At 36.1% G+C, this 21869-nt stretch overlaps 1 protein-coding gene across 4 annotated transcripts in view; it reads left to right on the top strand.

Annotated features, from left to right (window-relative positions):
• The window catches only part of LOC145664449 (DNA topoisomerase 2-binding protein 1-A-like), a 1008895-nt gene that overhangs the window by 895673 nt on the left and 91353 nt on the right, over nucleotides 1-21869 (top strand). For all 4 annotated transcript variants that reach the window (XM_081731135.1, XM_081731136.1, XM_081731137.1 and 1 more), the window contains one exon: nucleotides 1939-2007. In XM_081731135.1, coding sequence (XP_081587261.1) covers nucleotides 1939-2007 — 69 coding nt within the window. The remainder of the gene's footprint in view (nucleotides 1-1938; nucleotides 2008-21869) is intronic.

The following is a 21869-nucleotide window of genomic DNA, read 5'->3' as shown; positions in this document are numbered from 1 at the left end:
CTTCACGTATTCATGTCCGGATGAAGTATCCATTCCTTATTCATATCATTACAAAAGGAAATGACAGAATCCGCAGCAAAGTTAAAGTGTGTCTGTCCAACAAGATAAACACATCATTTACAGGCTTGTGAAAGATGATTTTCTTGTCTGAAACGAATTAAAAGCTTACTCGTAATAGAATGCTGGATACCAGTTTAACGCATTTGGCTTTTCTAGCGATAGAAACAGAATGCAAACTTCTTGAGCTGTCGAAAGTGGTCGATATGTTCTCTACAGCACCTTGCAACAGGAGAATTATAGTCGAGTCAAAATACGGTTTGACCTGGGCAAAATTGCAACCTTTAGTTTTACACCTGTATTTTGTTTAGGTATCTCACCTGATGAAAATATCCAAAATCCGACAAAATCGGACCACGGGAACACCCCCAAAAACGGTTTCAAAATGGCGGACCATAGTTTTTCGAAAAAATCGTAGACCTTTACGTTGGAGGCTCTAGTAGCCCTCTTAATTGACACAGAGACATGAATTATACCTCGTTGGAACGCTCATAGACCACAAATTGCAACGAAGTGACTTTTGTACCCATCATGCCCAACCCGTAGAAGAAGAAGAAGAAGAAGAAAGTCTATTTTTGTTTTTTTAATTAATATTTCTTGGACCCTGGCAACACTGTACGTCCTCATACTCCGGCAGAAAAATTCCTACGCGTAGACCAGACATTGGTAACAATAATATTTAAAAAATGAAGGACGTAGGTTTAACAGTAAGGGAAATAAAAAATCGGAACAGCGGACAGTGATTTTGGATATTTTCATCAGGTGAGGTACCTAAACAAAATACAGGTGTAAAACTAAAGGTTGCAATTTTGCCCAGGTTGAGGGTAAAATTGCTCTAGATTTCCTGGACTATTAACTTAATTAACAGAAGTACACTTTTATTCTTTCTTTATTTCCATAGGCATATGTAAAGTGCTGTAGAAATCTAGTTGCCTTGTGCTGTACAATCATCAAATGTCCTCTCATTAACATTTTTCGTTATAACATCGGAATATCAAAACAGATTACTATGTATGGTATAGACGAACGTGGTACTTGTACGTACGGAAAAGTCGTTTAATTTATGTGTATTGTAGGCTATCAAAAGCATTGAAAAGTATTTCATGTGCAGGCGTTACCTTGTTTGTTAGTTGCAAATTTTACTTGAAATAAGTTTAATTTATATAATGTGATAATAATAATGTAATACACGTTGTACAGAAATGTGACTCAAACATAATAAAACTGTCATTGTTGGTATGCAAAATTAGACAGCCCCCAAAATGTATCTGCCCCTCCTTTGCTCCCCTAAGAAATTAAAAGTAGCATCGTCACTGATTGTGGCATGGCTTTAAGACTTGAAAGTTACCTTTGTTGATTGAAGTTGAAATAGTTCAGGAGTAAAAGGTGAATTCGTGAATCCTTAGGAAAACGTTTTTCCTTTTATTTCGGCATATAGCCCTGCCGCCGCGACCACCACCACCACCACCACCACCACTACTACTACTACTACTACTACTACTACTACTACTACTACTACTACTACTACTACTACTACTACTACTACTACTACTACTACTACTACTACTACTACTACTACTACTACTACTACTACTACTACTACTACTACTACTACTACTACTACTACTACTACTACTACTACTACTACTACTACTACTACTACTACTACTACTACTACTACTACTACTACTACTACTACTACTACTACTACTACTACTACTACTACTACTACTACTACTACTACTACTACTACTACTACTACTACTACTACTACTACTACTACTACTACTACTACTACTACTACTACTACTACTACTACTACTACTACTATTATTATTATTATTATTATTATTATTATTATTATTATTATTATTATTACAGGACACTAACAAAACACGAGCAATATCCGTTCGATGCCCTAAGTTTATGTTCTCTGGAATGGAAAATTCCGTAAGTATACATGTTCCATTATTCTTTGGTTCCTAAAATTTAATTACAACTCACTGTTTTTTGTGGTAAGCGCAAAACCTAATATAGTGTTATCTGTCAAGAAAGTACATGTACACGTGTTTGTAAGTCTAGTATCTCTGCATTGACGATGTGGAGAATATGAGATTTAAATCAGTTAAATTTGTAATTTGGTGAGGAGAGGCAATGGAAGTCTGAAACACACACTTAAGAACAACAGAACTTGTAAATACGAGTTATGCATAGTAGAGATGACAACATGAATAGAAGAGAATCTGTGAAACAAAGAAAAGCCGTAGCCGTGTAGAAGATTAGAAGTAGTGGCTTAGATTGGAATTGTCTATAAAGATGTTAATAACAACTTCTTGGGGGTGAAGTGGTCGTGCCTAATGTTAATCAAATTACGAATCTCAAAGGCAGCAGTTCTACTTCACAGAAGGAACTTTTTTAAATTTATAATTTTTCGCTGTGGTTGGTAGGAGATGCCAAATGTTTTAGTATTTTATGCTTCTAAAGAAATTTCTAAACAAAGCAAGTTTTGATTAAAATTAATAAGAGAATTAACTTTACATTACCCGCTCCAGCTGGTATAACCACTCGGAAGCGAGAAATTATGCTCCATTAATTTAATGAAAACTGGTTCTGAACTGATTGGCTGCTCAGAATGATCTCAGCCAATCAGAATTAAAATTGAAAAAGAGCAACTAAAAACTATTAATCCATTTCCTCCCCTGGTCCGATAGACAGTAGTGGACCTAAACAAGCTAGAAACTAAGTATTTTTAAATGACATGCCTAACTGTTCATGAGTTTAACACTTACATTCCAATTCATGACACAGTCTTGTTGTTTTTCAGTAAGTCTGACGTTTTCTTTCTTATCCTTTGTTCTTGGTCTAACACTTCAATCTCGCACAGTTAATGTTATGTTCTGTGTCCTTCACATGCTTGTAAATGGCATTCTTTTCTCTTTGTAACCTTACATCATCTTCGTGTAGTTTTACACGTTCTTTTCATCACCTCTTCTCGGCTTTCCACCTTCTTCTTCTTCATACATATCTCGTGGGTTTTTTCGGGGTTCTCCCGTTTCCTCCCACTTTCTTCATTCCACCATTTTATTCATTTCTCATCATCACCGTCTCCTTTAGCCTAACCGGCATAAACGTGGGGTGTAAAACTTAAAGATTTTATTTTTTTTCTTTATACATATCACATCTAACAGTATCCTAATAGGGTGCAGCGTTTTACCACTTTTTTCTCGGAACGAAATGTAATACCTGGCAAAAGTGGTCCACCCACATAGACGTTACAGGTAATAGATTTTTTTTTCAAATCAAATAATATCTGTGAGAACTGTTGCCTGAAAGTTTCAAAATTTAACTGAAAATTACAAAAAATACCGAAGTTGTTCATTAATTTTAGTTATGTTAAACATATTTTGGGTTAAATACATGTCAGTTGCTATGAAAACTGACATTCAAGTATAAAAATGCCAGTTGTATGCCCTGGGAGGGATAGGGGTGCCTCTTCTGGGCCAGAAAACGGGGCAAATTCAGTACAGTTAAGCGGTTGTGCAGGTCCTCCCTCACCTGGCCATATAGCCTGGCCAAGCGACCCAGAGCCCACCACGTGGAGATGGCTGCGCCTAGGGCTCCTCCACCAGCCCTACCCAACCAACCAACCATATATAGGGCCGGATTAACTAATTCAATTCGTCACTGTTAGGAAAATTTTTCACAAATTGGGACTTTGATTGAAATTTAGACACAGCTTGCTTAGAAAGTAAGGTTGATCTGATCATCCCGTCTTTAGCATCACTGCTACATACTCGGGAGTCTGCTTCAGTGACTAATTTCACTATCCGTTCTACTGCCACGGATAGACGGTGAAGGACCATTCTGGCACAATGTTGTTAGGAAGTGAAAGCTTGTCCATGAGCTGTTTGTTTGATACTGTCCTTAGAACTGGTGGTACAGTTATTGAAACATCAGTGCTTTCCCAAAAGATCATTTCAGTGTAATCTCTTGCCTCAAAATTCAGTCTGGGAATGATGTTATATCTAATGGTGTTATGATGATTACCTGCTTCGTGTTCTCAAGCACTAAGAATTTTATGTAATGCATCTTGTCGGACAGCAAGTCGATCATCAGTCATCATGGCGAGAAGAACATTCTCTGGGACTGCGAAGAATGCATTCGTATGAATGGATGAACGGATTACAGCCTGGTATTCCCTTGGTAAGTATCTAGACCCATGAATTGTCTCGAAAGACGTGAAGAGGACCGTCAACAATGGAAGACTGTGTTCTGACACGATATTGATAGCGATAACCAGATAGACTGTAAGTATGAATGCCACAATTTATATTAATTTCTTGGTTGGTTTCTTTGTTGCAATATATAATCTTAAAATTCTGTTTGCAGCAGTCAACCAGCGAGCTTTGTCTAGTTTGCCAGGGATCATAGAAGCAAGCTCTTCCGGGCATGCTCCGGAGTCAATGGCTTGAGATATCTGGAACAAGTATCTCAGGCCTTTACTAGATTTCTGAGCTCTTCTGGACTATGATGAGGTAAATCACATTTTATTGGTTTGAATGGCACCACTGGAAGCTTTTCACAGTCAGATAGTTTTGAAACTATGAGACCTGTGTAAGAATAGGGGCTTCAATAAGAGCCGTCAATACGCGTGAAGAGAGCCCGGAACAGCAGTTCATTAAAATGCAAGAGACAAGTAGCAAATTACATAGGTTTTCCTGTTAGTTCCTCTAATTTTCGAAGAATACCTCCATTCCAACCAATGTTAGTGTTTGTTCCATCACACCCAAGAACCTCATCTTCATCAAAGCCACCTTTGAGTTGGTTCATGATGTACTCGAAAGTAGCTGTGGTCTCGTCATGTCCAGAGCCAGAGGATGGTGTCAGATGACCAACATATTGAGAATTAGGTTCAGCCACAAATGATAAGTGTTTTTCTCTAACGATGCGTGTGTGTATCTTAGTGACATCCTTTCGACCATCAAAGTATAGGCTTGTAATGGGATCATCATCTCTAGAACTTTCTTTTAAATTCCGACCAACTTTAAGTTTCGCAAGCCTTATTTTGCTCCTGTCCACAATTAAAGCAGGTATTATGTCGCTAGATTCTTGAGAAGTTATAATTCCAGCCTTTAAAGCTGCCTGAAGTACAGTTGATGTTCTATGTGCCCCAGCCCTCCCGCTTACATTGTATTTCTGAGCAATCATAACAGTGTGTCAAATCTACGAGGGTCATTCCGAAAGTAATGCCTATTTTTTTTTTAAATGGAAGCTAATGGAGATACATAAATAACAACAGCACAGCTAAACAGAGCAATATTTCAGCTACAGATTGTCATTTTTCCACATAGTTCCCATCATTCGTTATGCACTTTTGCCAACGATGAACCAGAGCCTGCATGCTGCACTCGTAAAAATCGGCATTCCATGGACTGTTTTTCGGATTCCGGCTCGTAGTGATGACACCACGTCTCATCTCCAGTGAAATCCTCCAGGCAATGACATTTCTAGGTTCAAGTGAAATAACCACTGATAAAACATTTGATGAGCTAGAGGCGTTCGTTTGCCAACTTTATAAACCTGGAACTACTATTTGTAAACTCGCAGACTTACGGTGGTATTTATTTTCGAAGAAGGAAGTTAGTTAGTAAAAAAAATACTACCTACAAGAAGTGCTTTAATTCCTGATATAAAAAGAGTAAACTACCGACATACCGAGTAATGATTTGCAATAGAGACGATCAATCTCAACCCACAATCCCATCTCACATTGGTCATGGATGGCAGTTTGAAGATGGAATGCTATGCCCTGTTAGCTGTAAAATGTCATGTGTTCCAGATTCAGTTTTGCAACTGACTAGATGTTCATGCCGGAAGACTAGGTGTAATCCACCATGTAAACGTTTCTCATACAATCTACCATGTACTTAAATGTAAGAGTGCAAAGGAGGCGAAGAACTTTGTGATAACTATTCATATATGATACATGAAAATATAGACTCCAACATGGAAGACAATTTCATATAGGAACGATTTCTTCCAAAATTATGCAGAAATGGCCTTAAAAAGGAAGGTTTTCAACAAAATATCATGATAACAATAATTAAGGTTGGTCTAAAGCCATGAAATAGTGTCGTCAGAAAGAAGTACAATTTTACGTTCGCAGGGGGCATAGCTTTCAGTTTTTACGAAACTTACAAAAATAGATGGCAGTGTTGTCGAACCCAATTTCGAAGATTGAGTTAGAAGTTTACCTCCCCTTTATTTTTTTCCTCGCGAAGGAGGGGCAGAGGGTGTGGGATGTCGTTTGTCAGCGACCTTCGTTTTTTTTTTTTTTTTTTTAAAGGAATTTTCTTTTTCGATACTTCCATCCCTCTAAGTAACCTGACACCACTGACCACTGTCTAGTAATCTGCAGCTTGTACGGAAGAGGAGTTTGAAGCTAATCGTTCCATTTCTGGTAAAGAACGCTGAATAGCGAATGTGCCGATTGCTGAGAACACTTTCTTTTTCGGTATTTGCAGTATATTGCTTGTCTTTGTTCATGTGATACTGGACTTGCAATAAAATACATTTGCTCAGCACAGATTTAATCAAAGATGTCATAAATGACAACTCAAATTGAACACAAGAACCTCCAGTGGCGTACACACAACGTTATAAAGAGGAGTTCAGGCACCCAAGTTCATATCGTATACCATTGATCTGTACAATATATTAACGGGTAAAGTACAAAAATTTGAATTCTTTATCCGGCATAGGAGTTTTGAAATGCGTTACTCCTTTAAACCTTCATGTACTGTCGGTGTGGAGTCATAACGCTATTTAGCGATGAAGACAATATAAGAAAAAGAGAGAGAAATGGAAAATAATTTAGCGACAAGATTAGCAAGAGAGAGTAGTGTTGTATTTACGAAGATACAATAGATATTAACAAATATTTGGAATTAATGAAAGAAGTGGCTAAATTGTTAGTCCATTTTAGAGAGGCATCTTATTTAAGAAATATCAATACATAAATTATAGCAAATCACTTCGTAAATAAATATTTCATTAGATAAATATTTTCCTTGGAAAGGAGTAGTATACACTTTGGGGGGAGTTTTCTTCTGACGTATTAATAGTTTTCCGAAAACGTTTATTATGATTTTGTTCATATTTTGTACGTAATATTCCAGTATTAAATGCATCATGTCCTGATTTAATTTTAAAAATCGGTTTGGGTTTGAAGTTTTGTGTTTTTCGTTCTTATGCAACAATGCAACTTAGAAATTATAAAGGACGGAACCAACTATTAATTCCGAACCACAAGCGGGGCTTGAGTGTTGCGTAATTGGCTAGTGCAATAGTTCTCAAAGTGGGGTCACGGACCCCTGGGGGTCAGTGGGATCTAGCCAGGGGGTCCGCAACGCCTAAAAATTGAAATGTGTTGTAATAAAATGGAACTCACCTGTTGGGCAAGGAGTATTTTTTTCAGTTACTGAAACAGTTACTAAAAAGAAAGCAATTACAAATTATACCTACGTGTGTAAATTTAAATGTTTTCCTACTTTACTAAATTTATGCCCTGAGGCTGGTCAACGGTTATATAGGACTACTTCAAGTGAGAGAAATTTCTTCTTTGTTAGGGCACTTTTTCAAGAGCAGTTGTACATTAACTGTACGATGCCTCGGAATTTCATGGATTTCATCTTCAGGTGGCGGAAAGCACTACCACCAATTCCAGATTTTTTTAAAGTAAATGTTTGTGATTTCTATGCTTATAAACATCAATCCTCCCCCAATTCACGTATTTAAAAAAAACTATGAGAAACCTCTCCCAAAATATGTTCCTACATCCGCCACTGCGAGTAACTTTTGACTCAGATTGGTTTGTGTGCGCGCTGTCAGTACGAAGAGTTGTCTGAAAAGGCATTGCAACATTTGATGCCTTTCCCTAACACTTACTTATGCAAGCAGACCTTTCCTGTTATTTCCAGTATTAAAACTTAGCGTCGTCTTAATGCGGAATCGGACCTAAGATTGGTGGTGACAAAAATTATTCCACATTTCAATGCAATTATGGAAAAAACACGAAGAATTTCATTTCTCACATTAGTGACCCCACAGATTTGAGAACGTTGTTTATCAAGTGAATTCCCTTTTTAAAAAAAATGATTTTTAGTCTTGAAAGTTACTTTCCTTCACTAGGAAACAATCATGTGTCTTTAGAATAAATTACTTATTGCATTTTCTTGTCAGTAATAATTCTAATTAGTATATTTTTAATAGCATGTGAAATTTCAAATTAGCATTGCAAGGGGGTCCGGAGATCACTTCCCGAATGAACATGGGGTCCGCGTTATCGGAAAATTTGAGATCCTGGGCTAGTGCATAGATCAACATGAAAGATCGATCCTCACAGTGTGTTCCATTACCCAACATAATCTCACGTCCAGGAAATATAAGGGGAACGAGACCCGTACTTTTTATTATTTTTTTTCGGATGAAGAAAACAAGTGTAGTAAGATTTCTTGCTAAGTTTATTGTTATATATAAAAACTGTACTCTTACATGTTAGACAGTATATTTTTATATATGAACTCCCTTCCTACACATTATGAGATGCAGAAAAAGATGAAAGGTGTAAATTCGATTTTTTTGTTTGTTTGTTAAGAAAGCATGTCACGTAAATACATGCAATGAAACAATAGCGGTGGGCGTTAGTCTTGTATTTATGCAGAAAAGAGCTGTTACAGTGTATCCATTTTTTTTTTCAAAGTAGTAATTTAGATACTATATGTCTAAGCTATGTAAACACAAAATAGTCTATAAGCTATTACCTATATGCTTAGCGTCTTTGGCGCAGGAGACCCGAATTTGATTCCTAGTGGGAGCTCATATGGTTTGGATTCCACTTAAGCCGTAGATTAACGCCCCCTTTAAAAAAAAAAAAAAAAAAAAAAAAACTATGAGAAACCTCTCCCAAAATATGTACCTACATCCGCGACTGCAAGTAACTTTTGACTCAAGCATCGGTATACATCATACGATTCACCTAGTTGCGTAAAATGGAGTAATTTTTCATTTTATGTATAAAAATAAATGCATCAAAAACAATATATCGGTATTTGGATATGTGTATGGAGCCTCTCCCTTTTTAAATTTCGATTCAAAACCAAAATCAATCCTTTGTTATTGACAGCTTTGAAAAAAAAAAAAAAAATAGTTCGTTTCGAAACAATTCAATATAGCCTATATTTACAAAATGAATTTGACCAACTCCACACTGATCCCTCTTTTAGACTTCCAAACTATGCTGTGCATAAGGGGCGCTGTCGGTCTCTTGACAAGTATCAGAGCAAAAACGACAAGAGATATCGTGATGCGAATTTTTGCAATCGATTCAGAATACCAAGGATAGTTGCCATCTCCTCCGTTAACTCTCTATTTAAACCGGAAGTGGTTAAAATTAGACACTTCCCGTTTCAACGTTTATCGCCATAGAACGAAAACGGCAACATACCGGTATATAGAAAAGCGGTATTTTTAAAACTATCGTTTCACGAGTAAGTTCCACTTGCTTCGTTAACTCTCTTTTAGTACTGGAAGCGTTTCAAATTAGCTATTTCCGGTTTAGGTTTCAACTTTTTCACCATAGAACGAAAATAGTAACAGATAGCAAGAAACGGTTTTTACAAACAATTCCGCTTCTCAACACAACATAATATGACTATCCACAACACTACCAAAACAAGAAGTGGTTCAAATTTACTATTATTTCCGGTTTCATTGTTTATGACCATTAACTTATGTCGGTAACAGATAGCCAAAAGTTTTTTTTCTTTTTTGTAAACGATTGAGCGTCTTAGGACGACATGTTATGACTATCCACAAACTCTACCGAAACCGAAATTGACTAAAATATACTCTTACTTCCGGTTTCAATACTGATTTCCGTAAAGCGAAAACTGTAAATGCTATCAAGATGTGGTTTTTAGCAATTGATTCAGTGTCCCAAAAATATGTTTGATTTCCTTCCTTAGGCCTCTATTCAATCCGAAAGTGGTTGAAATAAACTATTTTTAGTTTCAGCCTTTATCGACATAGAATAAAAATGATAAGTGACAGCGACTAACGGCTTTTTGATATGAATTCAGCGTCCGAGTAACAGGTTCTATCTTTGATCTTATTACTCTATTGCAACAAGTACTTACAGATGCACTATTTCATGTTTGAGTATTCAATTCACATAGTTTGGAAGTCTTAGTTATTAGTTATTCACTTATTTTCAAAATTTCGATTGAAGGCCCAGGCATATCTTTATACATACATACATATATATATATATATATATATATATATATATATATATATATATATATATATATATGGGTGATTCCACGAAAAAGGGAAATTTTCTGTCACGGGCATTTCTTCAAATTACTACTAGGAAGAATCACCTCATTTTTATTTTGTTTGGTAGTAACCGTCACAAAGTAGGTATGCCATGTATAACAGTTTGCAAATATAACACGAAACATACGTAAAAAAATAATTATTACCCAGATTTCTCAACACCGTGGGCTGTCACAGACTACAGTTGACTGATTTTAATCAATAAATTACAACTGAAGTCGCAAATCAAACATCATTTAATGGTAATTAAATGGAAAAGAACACTTCAATGTTTCGGTTTTATGGAAAGTAAACCTTTATAACGATTATTTTCGAAAGCATGACTATGCTTCGTTTCTGTCACCTCTATTTCGTCTCAACTCCATGGCATGAGAAAAAATTGACATTGCTCTCAACAGATAGCATGGTCGTCCACGTTGGCAACACCCATAAGAAGACAAGGCAGACATGTTTGACTGAAGAACAGAAAAAGTTGTGTGCACGTGTTAAAAGCTATAGGAAAAATATTTTTGTGTGTGGAAAGCAGGTGCGTATATTAATTGATACTTAACACCATGGTATTTATTACTGAATGTAATTGTATGGTATATACCTTCTTTCCCTTGCGAAACCTACGCCTTAACGTAGAAAATTCGTACACAATTACTCACATGTACTGGTTAAAAAGTGGGCCGGTAAAGATTAATTATATTCGATTTTCTCAACTCCATGTCCATCTGAAAACTAAGGAATCCACGGTGTTGAGACAAGTTCGTGGAGTTGATAATCGTATAGTGTTTGTTATGCTCATGCTCTTCCAAATATTTGTTCTTTCAACATATTGATAGAAATAAAGCTCGTTTATGGTCTAGTGACTAGTACGTTCGCCTTTCGTGCGGGGTTCTGGGTTTGTTTCCCGGTGGGAGTTCAAAAATTAATGGTGTTTACTTCGCACAGTGAGGTAATTGAAAAACTCATTTGAGTAGAGATGTACTGAAACCTGATCGCGCAGACCATCACAACGGCTGTAGGAGTGGACACGCTGACTACGCGTCATTCACACTCAAAGGCCGGAATTTCTCCTGGTCCACTAAACTTGACGTTCAAAAAGCGTTGGCAGTTGACATTCTGTGTAGACTAGAACAGCCCTTCCCTGATTCCTCAAGACATTTCCTTCATTGGAGTGAAAAATATGGGCTACTTGTAGCGGCAGTCTTGTTACCAAGTAATCCACTACCTATGAAAGGGTCATTTAGGCTTCCTTTAATGCGGAATAGTTTGGGCAAGTAATCCCTTTTCATTTAAATTATAAATCTCCTTCAACTGGAACAGTTTATTATATAATTTCTTTAACATGTATGTATATTTAACAATAACAAAATAAATGTTCAGACACAAACAACATTATTCAAAACTAACTTCAACCCTTTCCCATTTTGAATGGTAGTCCGGAAGTTTTTACACATTCGCATTCTACTATTTTATATTCTAAATTGAATTTACTGATTATGCTTTTGAAAGGTTTCTTATATCAAATAGATTCTCAAATTGAATTTAATACCCCAAATATAACAATATATGATTATTCTAGTGACCAAAGACATACCACTCACCAAAAACTTGTAGAAGTTGGGCCGAAATGGAAGGAAAAAAATAGATTAAAATTTAGTACTTACAATTTCCTGACGAGTCATATATCGTTGGCACTTTACATAAATTTATTACATTCTTCCGTCTACCTTACGTATAGGAGCACTTAATATCCAAAAACTATACCGAGATCACATTTTACTAATTATCAATTTGACGAACACAATTTCTAAGCTCCTACTTCTGCTTACCTCACGTTTCATTCTAATGGAAACGCAGTAGTTACGGCTAGATTACAAAAGATAGATGGCGTTTTAATCACTTCGAACAAACGAATATCAGAACCCTGACATTGACCTACAGAGTCAATGTTTCCATACACAAGTTTATTTAACTAATCAGCTGATTGAGTGTGTCCAAGTTCTTGACTTTTTTTTTTTCAACATGAACTTAAGAGAGAAATGTCTCATACTTAACAAAAGCATTGAATTATCCAAAGAAAACTGAGAAATGATGAGCACCTTACACTGTCATTTAGTGTTCATTATACAGGGTGTTTCAAAACAACACCGACAACGTTTGGGAGGTGATTCCTGACACCAAGATAAGACAAAAAGTATAGACCAATTTGGGTGCACAAATGCTTCCTTTCGGAGTTATAGACTGCCGAAAACATGAAATGAACTTTAAAGGTCCATAGCTCTAAAACTATGGGACCTACCGTAGTCAGGTCAAGACTTCACTCTTAGGAACTAGTATGTGCGCTATACAAATATCCATGTTTCAGAATCCTGCGGTACTTCCACAACAACTTTTATAGAAGTAGTTGGTGAGTACTTCAGATTATATGCCCGTAGCCAAACTCCCTCTATAAAAATTGCTTCGTGGGTACTTCAGGATTCTGAAACATATTTTTGGATAGTGCACATATTAGTTCCTAAGTGAAGTCGTGACCCGACTATGGCAAATCTCATAGTTTTGGAGCTATAAGCCTTTAAAGTTCATTTTATTCATGTTTTCGGCAGCCTATAAATCCGAAAGGGAGCATTTGTGCACCCAGGTTGTCTATACTTTTCGTCTTATCTTGGTGTCAGGAATCAGCTCCCAAACGATGTATGTATTGTTTTGAAACACCTTGTATATATACCAAATATACAAATACACTTACCAAATGTTGAAAAAGTATTGCACTTTCGACGTGTTGACTTGATCACACAGAGAAGATAGACGGTTTACATAAGCTCAGAAACAAATGAAGTAAACAATAGACAGGTTTAGTGACTACTTCATTTGTTTCGTAAGCTTATGTGAAACGTCTGTCCTCTCCATATGATAGTCAACATATTGAAAGCGCAATAATTTTTCAATATTTGATAAGTGTATGTGTATTTCTTTTTTTCTTATTTACGTAACATATTCATATATATATTTGGTCTAGGAATTAATTCGTGCGGTTGGTACGCACACATTGAAGCTGTAGTACAAACACAAAATACATAAATACCTTAAGAAAAATATTGTCCATCGCTAGCCACCACTTTCGCCCATCTGTCAGGCAATGTACGGATTCCGTGGCGAAAGAAGTCCTCATCCTTGGAAGCGATCCAGTCAGAGACCCATGTTTCGATATCTTCTGAAGAAGTAAACCGCTGTCCAATCAAATCGTTGTTCATGCAATCGAACAAGTAGTAGTCCGAAGAAGCAACGTCTGGTGAATACGGCGGGTGGGGTAAAACTTCCCATCCGACATTTTCTAAATAGGGTTTGACCGGTTTTGCGACATGTGGGCGAGCGTTATCATGTTGAACAATAAGTTTATCATGTCTGTTCTCCCATTCTGGTCGTGTTCTGGCCAGAGCTTGCTTCAAACGCATTAATTGTCGTCGATAACGTTCTCCATTCATAGTTTCACCCGGTTGCAGCAGCTCATAGTACACCACACCTTTCATATCCCACCATATGCACAGCATAACCTTTGCACAGTGAATATCTCGTTTTGGTTGTGATGGACCTGGTTCACCTGGTTTCACCCAGGCCTTTTTTCGTTTAGGGTTCTCGTAATGGATCCACTTCTCATCACCCGTAATAATTCGATGCAGAAACCCCTTTCTGCTCTGTCGTTGAAGCAGCAATTCGCAAATGGTTTTTCGTCTTTCAACGTCTCTGTCTTTCAATTCATGTGGAACCCAATGTGACATCTTTTGAATCATTCCCATGGCTTTCAAGCGTTTGGAGACTGTTGTTTGATCAACACCTAATGCTGCTGCAAGTTGTTCCTGCGTTTGACACGAATCCTGCTCGAGCAATGCTGTCAATTCTTCGTCTTGAAATTTTTTTGGCTGTCCAGCTCGCTCTTGGTCTGCCAAGTCGAAATCACCACTTCTAAACCGTGCAAACCACTTCTGACACGTTCGCTCAGCTAGAGCATGGTCACCATACACTTCCACCAAAATACGATGACTTTCAGTCGCACTTTTCTGCATGTTAAAGTAATGCAGCAGGACACCCCGCAAAAACACTTTATCAGGCACAAATTGCGCCATGTTCACTTAACTACAAACTGGTGTTGTTGACGCTTTAATCCACTGCCCTATACTACGAACGATACGCGATGACAGGGGTTTGCAACACGTGTGGATACACGGAACTGTGGGACGCTCCGTTCGTTGCGCCATCTCTTGTCCACCCGCACGAATTAATTCCTAGACCAAATATATATTCATATATATATATATGTACTTAATTTTGGAACCTTCATTAGATATATTCTCATATGTTCGCAGTATTTTCTGGAGTATTTTTGTATAACAAATTACTTGTCATCTAGTTTGTTAGAATTTTATTCAACATAAGGAGAATAATTTTAACTTACAAAAATTATTGGAAAATTATTTCAATTTTTATGTAAATTATAAGCTTAATCACTTATAAACCAAAACTTATCACCCAGATGTATCACGTTTCTCAACTCCATAGCAATTTTCAACTCCGTGTTAACTAATCTCAACTCCGTGACCTATGGTCTCAACTCCGTGGGTGCTGAAAAGTTTATTATTTTTTATTTACTACACCAATAACGATTCAGTTCTGCTGAACACCTAAGTAACATGTACTTAGTAATAGTAAGTGCATCTGATATTTTTTTCGAAATAGGCGACCATCAACGGAACAAAAGTTTTCCAAGTGAAAATTTCCCTTTTTCGCGGAATCACCCATATATAATGTGTGTGCGTGTGTGTGTGTCTGTATAAATTATCTATATACATATGTATTATGTAAAAATTTATTTTTATATTTTTCAAACAAACGATGGCTTTAGATTTTGAATTCGCCGAGTCGAGACAGCATTTTCTTCATACGCGTAGAGACAGACTTAAATTTCGACTCGTCTTGTGCGCGTTCCAAGTTTTGAATCAAATTTTGAAAATTGAGGATAGTGTGAAGTATGAGATTTATTTTTTAAATATTTCGTTTTTGTTTGTGAAATAAATTATTAGTTCTTCAAAAGAATCAATCACAAATAGAACACAAATGATTGATTTTGGCTTTGAATCGAAATTTAGAAGGGAGCAGTTTCACACATGTACATCTGACGTATTTCTAATTGTTTTGAGTGCTTTAACATATTTTAATGTGTTATAAAATTTGCTAGAGATGCGCACGAGACAAAATTTCTGGCTGTCTCGTCTCGAAAATGTGCTGTAAAAGTGATGTCTTGACTCGAAAAATGTATATTTTTATATTGGAAGAGTTTTATATTGGAAGAGCCGTGTCTCGACTCGAATTTTGTCAGAAAAATCCTGTCTCGACTCGTCTCGTGCGCATCCCTAAAATTTGCACTGCCTATTGATTTTTGTCAGTTATCAACCGTTTCCAAACTACTGCTGTTAACTACCGAAAGTTAGTTTCGACAATGCTGTATAATATGGCCAGTTTCTACAATGCTGTTGTTGTATAATCGTTATTTCAAAATGAGGAATTAACATACTTGAAGCAGCAGTGCCATAATTTTAGTAAGGTCGGGAACATATAACGCACCCTAATTTTTCACAATTGAAATGGTAACAAAATGTTCGGCTTATATTACGGCCAATACGGTATTTGGTTTATCATAATGCGAGCTTGAATTGTATATGTTGAAAAAGCAAAGATCAGGTAGAGAATGTCACTTGTTTTCCATGTTTAATAACAAAGGTAATTATTGACAGCACACAAATTTGATTATCACGGGTTCAGAAACCACAATAATTCTGTGGTAGAAATTCTACTTTAAAGACCAAGCCAAATAACGAGTTTGATACTAGACAGTGTATTTAAACATCGTTTGTTTGGAGAATGCGAGAACGAGTCTATATGAGACGTGTGGCTACATGCTTATCTGCATCCTAACTAGGGTTATGCGATATTTCGATATATTGATCCATCCATGAGATATTTTCGAATATCTAAACATCAATAATGAAATATATACGAATCGATGTTTTCGGTTTTTGATGTTTTCAATATTCAATTTTTTCGATTTTTTTATATATATATATATTTCAGTATCTTTCCAAATTTCTGTTTTTCGTTTTTCTTATAACATGTTTGATGTTGCCATATAGATAGTCTACCACTGATGGAATAGGTCACGAATTTCGTGAAACATGACTCGGAAGACACACAAAAGACCCATGACCCAAAAGACCCAGAAAGACCCATGACTGAGAAACCACGACCAATAATCCAGAGTGACCAGATGATTCGATAGAACCCAGAGATGGAACGTCGTCATATACATGAGAAGTGTGTGTGAGGCTACTAATGCAGTTCTAATAAATCTGATTCTCTCCTCTCCTTTTCACTAAATATAATTTTATTTTTCGCTTGTTTGCTTCCTTGTGTCAAGTGTTGCACTGAAAGATAACTACAACGCTTATAAGGGTACCAACATTCAAAATCGCAAAGAAAAGATAAGTCACATATTTCTCTTATGAGAGATCGTTAATATTTAATCGACCTGTAAAGCTTCTTGTTTAGAACGTTAAAAATACCGCTGAGGTTAATCAGTTTTTGTTAATTCTTTTTTGTATAGGCTATAATCAAAAACCACATGCTTGAAGACGAATAACATGAAATTATATTTGAAATATTCAAAACATGGTATCTTGATTAAGAAATGTCACATCAAGAATCGGGCAAATGAATGTTCTAGCTCAAGCAGTGAACATCATTAATGAAGTATAAATAAAATTTTTGCAGTAATTCTGCAGAGCTATTTCGGTTGCTTCTCAGTCACAAGTGTATCTGAGTTTCCGGATATGATTGGGTCTCCGGGTTCGTTCAGTCACCGAATCAGACCGAGTCTGAGAAGCGAACCCGGACCCGGATGACTCAGACAAAAGTCGAGACCCAAGTGGCCCATGTCTCATTCCATCACTGCTATATGCATAATCGAATAGTCCGATTTCTCAGTAATGCTAATTCAACAACACTTTTGGTTGCTTTCTGGATAATTTTTACTTTCCAGTAACGATAAGAGAAGAAAACATGGTGACTGTAATGGAAGTGAATGATCATGATAGAATTGGCGGAATGAGAATGTTTTTGGAAATGGAAAGGCCCCGAGAAAACTGCGGCTACAATGTTTTCCACCACAAATTTGCGTTGGCAGGATCAAACCAGGGATGCCTGACACTAGAGGTGAGCGCTCTACCAGTGATCCATCGTATCGTCCTCCAAGCGACAAAAATCGATTGAAATTGGAAGTGATTACTTATCTTATTAAAATCTTATGATCTCAGTCTCTAAGTGTCTATATAGTTGGGAAAGTGTACAGATTCTTATACGAACAATACTCGAACAAAGAAAGGGCTTGGAAATTCAAAAGTGGAGAAGAGTAAAACATTTATTTTAGTTTGTCTTTTGATAGTAAATGCACAAATTTGACATGTGTCCTCAAACGAGCACGTACAGCGCACAAAGGGACTGCGATAAAAAGAGATGATTAAAAAAAAAGTTGATGAGGCTAAGTACACTTCGAGAAATAAATGCATTTCATTCATTGTCAATTGCGAGTAATCTTGGGAAGATTAATAAATTAACTGATGATGTCTTTGAATACAAATAGTCGTGTTTGAGAAAATTTCAGAAATATAATTAATAACTTTTTTTTAATTAAAGACAACAAGCAAGTGTAAACAATCCTTGGTTTAGTTTTATTTATTTATTTAGTTAAATATTTTTACATAATTTCATAAGATCAGTATAGCGGTGTAAAGACAAAATAATTCGAAGGTTTTTTGCTGTCAGCGGTGAGCGGTTTATACAATCTAATCCAGTCCATTTACATGAGTTTTATGGATGCGGTAATAAGACATTGAAACAATATTGTTTCCCCTGAACAACACGCGGCGAGTTGTCATAACATGTGGCTGCATTTGCTCGCTTAAAAACCGTATTGAGTTACATAATTATTCTAAATTGTTCATAAATGTTCCTGAGAAACCTTTAAGTAGGTTGATATTTGTTTCCATATATAATGTGTAACAGAAAGGTGCGTGTGAATGTATAGTTATATTGTGTGTGTGTTTGGTGTTTAGAGAGAAACTCAAAAGACGGTCGTGTCCAGTGTCTTCAGAAGGATGTTATCCCTCCCCTCAAGGACAGTGAAACGAATTGGGGGGGGGGGGGGAACGAAAATTGACACTTGGAAAGAAAACAGATGTGAAAGAAAGCGGGGGAAAACTGTGGGTTCGGTTAAACTGAATATGTCCATTATTATAATACCCAGAATAACCAAAACATTTTGCATAAATTAAGTTGGTTCACAACAATGGTTGATTTACAAACTTACAACAATGGAAAGAATAAATTGTAGTAAAATTTTCATCTAAAAACTCATAGGTCACTTGGTCCTGTACTAAATGACAGAATTTCAGAGACCTAGAACAAGCGAACGCGAGAGGCATCTAATTCCTCTACAACAATTAAAAGCTTACAACAATGGAAAGAACAAAATATCGAAAAATAATTACCTTATGAATCATACATTACATTACGGTATACCAAATGCCGAAATTTCAGAATCTTGGAATAAACGATAACGGGAAAAGCATTGGATTCCTTCAACAATCAAAAGCTTACAACAATGGAAAGAACAAAACGCTGTAAAATTTTCGCCTTGAGGTTCATATATTACTTCATTTTGTACTCAGTGACAGAATTTCATTGTCCTTGTGCAAACGATAACGGGAAAGGGATCAGATTTCTCCACAACAATTAAAAGGTTACAACAATGGGAACGAAAATACATAATAAAATTTTCGCCTTCATATTCATACATTACTACATTCTTTGCTAAATGCCAGAATTTCAAAGTCCTAGAACAAGCAGTAACGCGAGAAGTATTGGATTCCTCTCCAACAATTAAAAGCTTACAACAATGGAAAGAACAAAATTTCAAAAAAATGTCAACTTGTGATTCATACATTACCTCACGCTATACTAAATGCCAGAATTTCAGTGTCCTAGAACAAATGATAACGGGAGAAGTATAGGATTTCTCTGCAACAATTAAATGCTTGCAACAATGGAAAGAACAAAATGTCGAAAAATTGTCACCTTAAGAACCTATACACTACATCACACTGTACTAAATACCAAAATTCCAGAGTCCTAGAACAAATGGTAAGGGAAGAGGCATTGAATTTCTCTGCAACAATTAGTTGAACTCAACAATGAACGAGTCAACAATTCGAAAATCTGCACGGAACAATTGCTGCGTATAGTCATTATCTTCAAACAGACTGACAGTGAAGAACATAGTTCAGTATTTGTAAAAGTTATTAGTCATTTTTGTGAATATTAATTAACATTGAAAAGATAGGGCGATAGCAACGCCATCTCTTATCACAGAAACAGACTTTTTGTGGCTTTAGACCATCCTTAAAATACTAATGTCCAGATATACTTGTATATATAATTTTCATAACAAAACGTGTCATTCTTCAAGTTAATGGATAGAATTATAATTGTAATGGTTATAAATATACTTTATTTTTGTTATTTTACTCAAACCATAGTTCCACATAAAATTCAATATATCACAGTAGTTAGCGCCCTATTTATATATGTAGTTCTTGTCTGTCAATAAGTAAATTCCAAAATTATTAAATCTACTGAAACACTAATTCCAAATTACTAATTAAAATTAAAAGCTTACGTGAGGAATAAATACAATAATGAAGTAGATTACCAATTTAAAACTTCTAAGAAATTTCTGTTGTGAATTCCATAGTAATCATGGTAATTGTGTGGACTTGTATTAATAATCAGAATATACTGTAAGTCTACTTGTTATATGGCAATCGAATATTGAGTATTTTTTTTTTTTTTAAATTAAAACAGATGTCCATTTTCATTCCTTAAAAGAAAAAAAAATCGATGTTCATCACCGTGGTTGTACAACCATGGGTTTTCACAGTACTATTTATACTACTTATTTTAAGTAAAAAATTTCTTCCAGCTCTTGTGCTGATGGGAAGGATTTTAAAATGCTGACTGCATTTCCTCTTTGTATTGCTAGGCTTATTCGTTGTAATAAATAGTGTTTGCTTCTTGGGTCGCCTGACTTCTTTCAACAAGATAATCTTCAAACAAAAAGATGATCTTCTTTCTGTCTGGAGTACTTTGTATGTTTCCGTTTAACGGCTGCTTCTGCTGCATTTCCTGCTTCCTCACAAGTTAGTGTTACGTATGAAGGAGCGAAAGTATCAACACATGTAACATCTCATACAAGACTCTGGCCCATTTTCCAAGGGATTAAAGTTACTCCGTCCGGTCGTTTACCATCATTTCGAAACAATCCTTGTGGCTCTATGATACTAGGAACATCAATGCTGGCGAGTGTTCGTTTGATTATTTGGTGTAATTCCGTGTGACGTATGATTCTACCACCACTTCTAATGCAGCTCAAAGCATGTAAGCCTTTCTCGTCCACTCGATCTTGGCATGTGAATGGGTGGCAAACATTTAATTCCAAGCTTAATGCTACACATATTTTGAAAATATTATCGTCTAAAAAAAGTTCCGATTTTTTTTTTTTTTTTTTTTTTTTTTTTTTTTTTTTTTGGAAGGTGTAGCTTGTAACCAGGCACCAGACTCTTTTTTTCTAAAGTGCTTTTAGGCGAGGAACGTCAAATGTATTTTGTGAAATTACCTCCTTTCCAGCTATCTCGTTTAGTAGGATTTCATCCCATTTTCTTTGTGATATACTGTTTAAAAATTTAAAAATCTCTATTTCTTTGCTCGAAAACTATTGATTTTACAACAAAATTTCAGATAACTTCTTTTTTTCTTAGTATTAGCTCTTATATGAAGTCCAGTACATAGTCAGATGAAAATGAACTGTTCATCAACGAAATATATATAAAACCAGAAAAATGGCGAAAAAAATACATTTTGTCACTTATCTCGGAAACTATTGGTTTTACGTCAAAAGTGTGCATAACCATTTCTACTCGTCTCAGCAATATCTTTCAAATGAGCCATGTTTCATCAAAAGCGGACAAAAAGTAACGGAGCTACAGTTTTAATTGGCGGCCATCTTGATGACGTCACCAACCCTACCTGCATCAGAATATGAAGTGCCACCATGAACATTATTCAAATAGACGACGTTTATTACCAAATAAAACTATCGCCAACATTTCTGCGCTAAACGTACCACGGAAGCCCTTTTTCCTACATATGCTCCCCTCAGGGGTGTAGCCAGCAGGTTAATGCAGGAGGGGCCCGTCGTTTTTGAAGGGGGACCAAGCCAAAAAAAAAGTCTTGCAGCTAGTGTTTTTGAGATCTGAAAAAAA

This window comes from Thermobia domestica, chromosome 11 (assembly GCF_964235325.1).
Source record: "Thermobia domestica chromosome 11, izTheDome1.hap1.1, whole genome shotgun sequence".
NCBI lineage: Eukaryota > Metazoa > Arthropoda > Insecta > Zygentoma > Lepismatidae > Thermobia > Thermobia domestica.
Note: the sequence above shows the minus strand (reverse complement) of the source record. Positions and strands in the feature narration are given on the sequence as shown.